At 57.9% G+C, this 8,729-nt stretch overlaps 1 protein-coding gene across 2 annotated transcripts in view; it reads left to right on the top strand.

Moving 5' to 3' along the window:
- ALAD (aminolevulinate dehydratase) overlaps positions 1 to 8,729 on the top strand; it is a 31,501-nt gene that overhangs the window by 8,595 nt on the left and 14,177 nt on the right. For both annotated transcript variants that reach the window (XM_029913101.1, XM_026658476.2), the window contains 3 exons: positions 4,121 to 4,258; positions 6,320 to 6,370; positions 8,079 to 8,175. In XM_029913101.1, the coding sequence (XP_029768961.1) occupies positions 4,146 to 4,258; positions 6,320 to 6,370; positions 8,079 to 8,175 (261 nt within the window). In that variant the 5' untranslated portion in view covers positions 4,121 to 4,145. The remainder of the gene's footprint in view (positions 1 to 4,120; positions 4,259 to 6,319; positions 6,371 to 8,078; positions 8,176 to 8,729) is intronic.

Genomic DNA, 8,729 nt, shown 5'->3' with positions numbered 1-8,729 from the left:
GGGGGGGGGGGTAGGGGGACAGCCAAAAATTGTTTTGGCTTGGGGCAGCAAAAAACCTAGAGCTGGCCCTGCTTGTGACCGAACTAGAGCCAATCTCCGAGAAGGGCCCGTGGAGTCAGAGGGCAGACATGGACCTAACCCTCCCCAAAGCCCTCGTGGGGGTCGGAGCCGGTGCTCTGGTTCGAGGTTTGGGGGAGGTTCAGAGGGTGGTGATGGAAGCTGTCTGCCAGCGCTAGCCTGGGGCGGGGGAGGGTCAAGCTGCTGCTCAGAATTCAGGGAAGGTTCTGATACCCCCAGAAAGCCCCGTGTAGCTCCCAGTGTTAACCCTCCTGTCTGGTGGCCGCTGTCCAGGACGCTACCCCCCGGAGGCCATGTAATGTCACGGTGTCTGAGCTGCGTGGACTTGGACCCCAGGCGGTGGGTCTGGGCTCTGCCTTACTGCGTGTGCTCTGCTCAGTGCTCTACACACAGCATTGCTCGGCTCTGTGTCCTGCTGCCTGTGGTAATGCCTCTCTGCTCCTCTTGTGCTGGGTGCTCTGGCTGTCCCTGCCTCGCACCGCTCCGCCCAGGTTCCCAGGCAGTCCCGGTAACAGGACTGTATCTTCCCGCTGCAGAGACGCACACGGTGGAGCTGGATTGCAAAGCGAGCAATCCAGATAGATAGATTCGACTGTCAGTGCCTGGTCTCTGGTTTTCACGTCTGCTTCTTTCTTTTAGCTGGGCTCTAGCTGGGCTCCAGCTTCTCTAACAGACGCTCAGTCTCTCTGCTCCTGGCACTTACCCAAGGCTCTGTTTTGCCCTGGGTGCTGGAGGCTAGCAAAGATCACTTCGACTGGCAGCAGAAGGCCCTTTGTGCACAGCTGCCCTCTGCGGCTGTGCAGGGAGTTGGAGGATTGAGGGGGCTCGGGCAGGTCCCCCTGGAGCTTGAGGGGCTGGCCTGTGCACAGCTGGACGCTGGCAGCCTCATTCTTGCTGTATCTCGGGGTTCTCTTGGGGCCAAGGGTTGTGAGGGACGTAGCCTCTCCCTGGAGCAGTGTGGCTCAGTGTCCGGCGCTGCGTTAACGAACGTGGACTGGGGAGTTCCCACCATGGCAGTGACGGTAGGAGAGGGGATGTGGTGTCTGCCTGGCCCATTGCAGCTCACCAGCGCTGGCAGCTTTGGAGTCTGCCTGTTGGATAGCTGTTCAGAGCCCGCAGCTGCCTCCACCGCCACGCTGAGCAAACCAGGGGTCGTTGTCCAGGTGTCCTGTGTGTGGCAGTCACTGCACTGCAGCCTGCCTCTCCTGGCTCCTTCGGGGACCCCCGCCAGTGACCCCCCATTCTGAGCCCCCTCTTCTTCTCACGGGAATATCCGGGCTGCAGTATCCACGTGTCCGCTTGAGGGGGTGCCTCTACTTTTCCTCACTGATGAAAATGCAGCCTTCGCAGGAGGGTCTGTCACTGAGAACCCCGCTGGGATGGCCAGGAAGCACTGCTAGGCCAAGGGACCAGTGACTATGTGAAGGTTGGACAGCAGGGCTGGTCGAGAACCTTGGGAAGGGGATTCCCGGGGAGGTTGCTGTCTAGCTGTAGTGACTTGCCAGATTTCGGACCATAATGCTGCTGATTGGATCCTCATGCTCTTTACTTCCTCCTTCAGTCATCACTTGATGTTGTCAGCCACGCTCTCAAGAACGTGTAGAGCTAGACGTGACCGTTCTGCCTCCTGCAGCTCTAGCGCTCTGGGGCCGATCAGCTGCCGAAGCCCTGTTGTGATTGCTGTAGGAGCGAAGCCAGGTGGCCATGGGGAGAACGTGATCTGCACGACCTGAATCACCGAACTAACCAGAGCTGAAAGCATTTGGTGGGACTGGTGTGCGGATACGTCCGGAGCAGTGCATGGGTCTTGGTCCTGCGAGCAGGCAGTTCAGTTCCTGTTGTGTCTGTTACCTGGGATTGGGTAACTAACGGATACAGGAATTAGCATCACTGGTGCATGAGTGGTGCTGGTCTGGGGAGATGTTCCCAGGCCCTGAAGGGTTAAGTATTTGGGCTAGACCATTACAGCTGGATTCTTTGACCCAGCTTCTCCAGATTCAGACGGGCTTTGCAAAGCACCTTTCAAGTGTGTTACCAGATTTGCCCATTACTTTGGAGTATGCTCATTTATTCGGGTTACTTTTCTGGGGAAGGGGATTCTGTAATCCTGTCAATGTACTGCTTGTGTCACTTGTGTTTTCATATGGAGCTCGACTTCTCCCTTCTGCAAGTCCCCTCCCAGTGGAGCTATCCTGCAGGACCTAGGTTCCCCAGGGCTGGGTTACTCCAGCCCCAGATCCGGATGAACACACCCACACCCACACATACATTAACAGAGCAAGTCTGAGCGGACTGGGTCAATCAGCACTGTCAAGCTGACCCCTTATATGTCTCTGGACTCACTGGGCTGGAGGAAGCAGCACTTTCAAGCTGTCTCCCCTTATATGCCCCTGGGCTCCGTGGACTGGGTCAAGCAGCACTTTCAAGCTGTTACCCTTATGCGTCCCAGATTCAGCACGTCCCTGTCCCCACTCTCACATCACAATTGTACTGGCAGTAACCCACTTGATGAGCAAACCCCACAGTATTTTGGGCGCTGCAGGGATCTTTAGCTTAGGTAAAAGAAGCGTTGCTGTAGAGTGAATGGGGGAAGCTAAAACACAAACAAGTAAAGTTCAGCAAGAGAGAGAGAAGCAACCAACTTAACCATAAAAGTTATTTATTGAATAATAGTGATAACTACACAAGGACTAAACCAACATAACATACATGACTAAAGGTTAATACCTAAGGTAGACAGGAAAACGAAGAGAGAGAGAGAAAGAGGTGGGGTCTCACCGCTCCCTGAAGCTTGAACTGGTCGGGGTTCCCAGATGATGGTGGTAGCTGAGGGTCCTGAGGGCAAGAGGCAGGCAGAGTCCCCAGCACGATCAGTCAGGAGAAGATGGATTCCCAGTGGAACTGATGCCTAGTTTGGATCTAAGCATCAGAACCCTGACTAGAGGGTGAGTAGGGATTTTTGTAGAGAAAATACAATGGTTGAAGGGAGAACACTAGATTTGTTTATAGGTAAGCTGATGACTCAAGGGTTTTCTTTAGACTAGACAATAGGAGCTGATCACTCTTGGCTATGGGTGGTGTTTTCTTCCAGGGAGCTCACAATGCAACTAGGCTACTTCAGTATTTAGATATCAGTAAAGGATTTATGACTAGAATTGGTCTGATAATTGCTGAGCTGGGTGTGTGCAGGCATAGGTTCATTAACATCTGGAGCAGAGATTCCCATGATGCAGTGCTTCCCTGCTTTTTCTGGTCCCAGAATTCAGTGTAGTTCTCTGTTCTCCATTCTGTATGTAAATTGAGATGGCTTCCTGTCCCATCTTTCATGCAGGAAGAGTTGTCCCAAGGGGAGTTGTCTCTGCTCTCCAGTCTGTATGCTAATGGAGATGTCTTAATCTTGTCACCCTTGTCAGGAGGGGTCTAGGTGTGTCTCCCAGCGCCCTTCACTGCTCTCTGCAAGTCTTTTCTCTGATGGGTTTTGGTTTAAGCAGAGGCTGGGGGGTGTCTTTCATGAGTCAGGCTGGATACTGCACCCTGGTTCCCCAAGAACACAGGTGTCTGGTATCAAGTGGGAGGTGCCCCCAAGTGCTAGCTGCAGAGTTCAAGGCATGGGGACATGGTGTGGTGTTGCTGTGGCAGCCAGCCAGGGGTGGTTGGTGGTGACAGATGTGGATGAATTGAATAATTCGCCTTTTCACCCATAGATCTTTGAGTGCTTTGCAGAGGCAGGTAAGTATCATCCACGTTTTACAGATGGGAAACTGAGGCACGGAGTCTCTCTAGAACCCAGGTCTCCTGGCTACCAGCCCAGTGCCCTGTCCACATGGCAAATCACAGGAAAGCTTGACTTGAGTATCGGTTGCTGTCGACTGAACTGTGGAATCGTCTCCCGAGGGAAGCAGTGGAAGCCCCTTGCTTAGCCCGCGTGCCGTGCTCGTGTGTTCCCACGGGGCGCTGCCTGGAGCAGGGCTTGAGGCACTAGCTTCAGTGACTCTCCCTGGGATGTAGCCTCTAAACTGCTGTTTCGCCGTGTGTGTTTCAGGCTCTCCCGTTGCTGAGTTTCCGGGATGCAGGCCCAGTCTGTGCTCCACAGCGGCTACTTCCACCCTGTGCTGCGCTCCTGGCAGACCTCGGCCACGGCCTTCGATGCCTCTAACCTCCTCTACCCCATCTTTGTCACGTAAGTGAGGGCTGGAGCCTGTCCAGCCCCAGGCTGAGGCTGTGCTCCCAGCTGGGGAGGCGAGAGGAGATCTCTCGGGGAATGTGCAGACAGACCTCTGGGAAGCAGCTTCCTTGCTTCGGCAGCGGCTCCCGGCTGGTGTGCAACCCCTGAGTCTGGAGACCACCCGCCTAGGGACGTGGGAGCTGCCGTCCTGAGCAGAGCCATGGTCCCTCTACAGCAGCGTCCTGCCTTTGGCTGAGTGTGCACTGGGTGGGGAAGGGCAGGGCTCCTGCCCCGCTGCTCTGAATCCCCATCGCTGCGGAAGTGGCCATGGGCATGTCACCCCGTAGTAACCTCTGTACGTCGAGGGGAAGCTGCTCACTGCCACCCTTCCCTGGATCTGAACCAGCTTGTCGTTTGTGACCAGCCTGGCGCCGCCCCGGGGCGGTTTCCTAACCCTCCCAGAAACGCCAGGGCAGCTGAGCTGAGGTGTCCGTCCTGGGGCGGCAGAGCCAGTCTGCATGCACTGCCCAGCTGGGGCGGTTTCTGATGTGGCCTATGGGATGCTGGCGGGCTTAGAGCTGTACGTCCCCTCCTGAGCGGGCTGTGTTTGAATGAGGCCGTGAGCCCTGTGGAATCTGGTCTGACAAAGTGGTGATTTTCCCTTGTTATGTTGTATGTGAGTCTTACTGTTCTGCATGAATGCCGTGTGTGCCTCAGTTTCCCTGTGTATTGCGCCAGTGTCTATGTGGTGGGAATAAGGGTGTGTGACTTTTGCGGGGGTTGCTCCAGCTGCCTGCACAGACGCTGCGCTGAGGGAGAACCAGAGCCCTGGCTCTGGGCTCCCATGCCCCCAAGATGACTTTGCTGAAAGCCTCTGATTTCTGTGCTAACAAGTTCTGTCTACGCTGTGTTCCTGTCAACTAATAAACCTTCTGTTTTACCGGCTGGCTGAGAGTCGGGGGCAGGGCCCTCTGGCTTCCCGCAGCGAGTCCTCATCTGGTGCAGCCACAGCAGGGCACGTGAGCCACGTACACAATGAAGCGCCGCCCAAATAGATCTGGCTGCAGCCTTTAGGAGCCCACTCCATGGCCAGGCATTCCTTCTCTAGGGCCGCATAGCTGTATGCTCCGAGGTCAGACCCAGGAAGGTGGAAGCTGTGTAAGCTTCTTGCCCTGGAGACAGTCTGCTCCGAGAGAGGAGGCTCCCCAGAGTCCTGACTGGCTTCGTAGGGAGCAGTTCCAGAGCATCGCCCGGGGACTCCGTGACCTCTGGTCTCTTGGATGGTTCACCAGGCTGTGAACTTGCTTCATTCTGAGCCCCTCCCTGCGTGACACCTGCCACAGCTTCTGGGGCTCAGGGTAAACCTGGCCTGGCTGCTCTCAGGGCTGGGCTTTCCTGGGCGGTGACGTTCTCTGCCTGCGGTGGGAAGAGCCCATGCAGATGATCCTCTGTAGCTAGCACTGGAGGCAGAACTGGCCAACCGCTGGTCTCTGCCCGCTGCGTTGACTCTTAGGGTGACACTTTGGACGAAGCTTGCTGGCCCTCCCAGCCGCAAGAGAAATGCAGTGTGTGCGGCCACCTAAAGGAGAGACGGAGGCGGGACTTCCCCCTCTCTTCTCCCCGCCTCCGTCCCCCCAAGAGCAGCATGGGACCCGGTGGATCAGGCTCAGGAAGTTGAGACCTTAACCCCTAGTGAGCCGGAGAGCTCCCTTTGTAACCTGCTGCATGGCCTTGTTCTGCTCTCTGCTGAGCTCCCGGTGGCTCTGCTCTGCAGCGTCGAGGTCTAAGCTGTGGTCCCCCAGACGGGCGACGCTTCGGCTCACTTCAGAGCTCCCGCTCTGGGACTTGACTGGCAAGGGGGTGGGATGCCTGTTCCTGCTGCTCGTGGGCCTCGGTCGCTGTGTTTCTAGGGACTGAGCAGCTGTGCAGGGAATGAGCCCGATCTCTGCCTCACTCGCTCAGCGGCCCGGCTTTACACACAGCCGACGTGTCTGGTCACGGGGCTCTCCCTGCTCGCAGCCTCGCTTCGTGGGGAGCCGAACTCTCACCGGCTGTTTGTCCTGTTTGACTCCCCAGTGACAGCCCCGATGCGGTGGAGCCGATCGCCAGCCTCCCCGGACAGGCCAGGTAGGAGTCTGTGGCTAGCGGTGCTCTGCAATCCGGACGGGGCTCCCTGCCGTGTGCCTTATCTCAAGGGACGGGGCCTGGGACTGCCCGGCTCCAGGCTGCTGGGGTCAGGGTGGGGAGCTCTTATTGGCCATTCTGTGTCCTCCATCTTGTTCTAGCCAAGGACAGCGGAGCCCCCACTGCCTCCAGGCTGGGGATGCGCATGGGGACATAGAAGAGGGTGAACTGAGAATATGCCTCCAACTGTGAGCACGCACTGGGGCACTATGGGATAGCTACCAGGCATTCCCATAATGCACCAGTTAATTCCAGCGGCAGCAGGCGTCCCCTTTCATTGGCCCTGGCCGGGCCATGGATCTCACCAGGCTACAGGCTGCCATTGTTGTCAGCAGCGCACTGGCCTGGCTTCCCTGGCCCTTGTGGAGGGAGATGTCGTGCCTGAGAAATGGGCAGTGGGAGGCGGGAGCTGGGGTGGGTTTTTAGAATAAAATCCTGCCCGTTTAAGTCTGGGGGGTCTGGGTCTGAACAAGGGCAGTGCCTTCTGCCCCATCATGCCCAGGGCCTTGCTGCCAGCAGCGATGCTCCTGGGCCTGCTGCTGGGCTTGGGGAATTGGTCCCGCTCACTGTCAGGGCGGAGGGCGACCCTCTGCGATCCCCCCCTCTGTGGGGTGGTGGCTCCCACGGACGTCCTCCATGCATTTCCTGGCACCGCTGGTCCTGCCTCCACAGCCGAAGCCGTGTAGAGCTGAGCCACAAATGTGAGGCTGGGCAGGGCCTTCTAATGAACGGGGAGATAATGGCGTGTCCAAGGGCAGAGCCCTCGCCCTGCTGAGGTGACTGGGCCGGGCTGAGCCTATCAGGGCCATGGGCTCGTCCCCAGGCAGCAGATAGAACGCCAGCCAGCCTTGCCCACTGCCCCTTGGGGACCCCAGATAAGGTGCCAGGTTGCTCCTCCCACGGGTGCTTTCAGGATCTCCAGCAGGCATCTGCTCTGGCTGAATGCTCAGCTGCCTGGGACGGAAACCTGCCCTGCCCCCGTTCAGGAAGCAAGGACAGGGTAAAAGTCCCTGAGTGTTGGCCTTGTCCCCTGGCCAGGCCGGTGCCGAGGGGAGGGGGCATGGAGCATTCACCTGGGACTCCCCCCAATCCAGGCACCTCCACGCAATAGCACGGGCTGGGCAGGAACGGCCATGGCGGTGAAAGGGGTAAACCCCCCTAGGATGGGAGAGTCAGCATTGAGCTGCCTGCACAACCCTCTGTGCTTCCCCAGAGCCTGCTTGGGGCTCTGTGGGCAGGGAGGAGAACCGCGGCTCTCCCTGTGCTGGGTGGCGTGGGGAGAGGCCCAGTCCCCGGCAGTGCCGGAGGGTTGGCTACACAGGCCTTCCCGGGAGACGGGGGACTTGGCCTTGGCATTGAGGAGGGTTAATGATGGGCAGGGCCACGCCCGGCTAGTCGCAGCCCCTTGGGCCATGTGGGGGCTCCTTCTCGGGGATCCTTGTTGCTTGACAGCTGCGCTACCCCGGGAACGCCCTGCTCGGGGACACTGGTCTGGCACCCGGGCAGCCTGTGGGTAGCCAGCCTGCAAAGCAGTGCCTGGCCTGCTGAGGGGCTGCGTGCACTGACCCAGCTCAGAGCCCTGGCTGATTTGGGGGGGGGGAGGGGCACTGGGGTGGCCTCCAGCACCACCCCCACACCTGTGTTCTTCTAGGTATGGAGTTAACAAGCTGGAGGGGATGCTCCGCCCCCTGGTGGACGAGGGGCTGAAGTGCGTGTTGATCTTTGGCGTCCCCACTAAAGTCCCCAAGGTTGGTGGGGGTGAAGGGTTATGGGGTGTTTAATGCAGAGGCACAGGTAGAACTGGGGGTGGGGTGAAGGGTTATGGGGTGTTTAATGCAGTGGCACAGGTAGAACTGGGGGGTGGGGGTGAAGGGTTATGGGGTGTTTATTGCAGAGGCACAGGTAGAACTGGGGGTGGGGGTGAAGGGTTATGGGGTGTTTAATGTAGTGGCACAGTTAGAACTGGGGGGTTGGGTGAAGGGTTATGGAGTGTTTAATGCAGATGCACAGGTAGAACTGGGGGATTGGGGTGAAGGGTTATGGGGTGTTCAATGCAGTGGCACAGGTAGAACTGGGGGTGGGGTGAAAGGTTATGCGGTGTTTAATGCAGTGGCATAGGTAGAACTGGGGGTTGGGGGTGAAGGGTTATGGGGTGTTTAATGCAGAGGCACAGGTAGAACTGGAGGTGGGGTGAAGGGTTATGGGGTGTTTAATGCAGAGGCACAGGTAGAACTGGGGGGTGGGGTGAAGGGTTGTGGGGTGTTTAATGCAGAGGCACAGGTAGAACTGGAGGTGGGGTGAA

The sequence above is a fragment of the Terrapene carolina genome, unplaced genomic scaffold (assembly GCF_002925995.2).
Source record: "Terrapene carolina triunguis isolate 2854851 unplaced genomic scaffold, T_m_triunguis-2.0 Scaffold449, whole genome shotgun sequence".
In the NCBI taxonomy this organism is placed as follows: Eukaryota; Metazoa; Chordata; order Testudines; family Emydidae; genus Terrapene; species Terrapene triunguis.
This window is presented reverse-complemented; position numbering and strand designations above follow the sequence as displayed.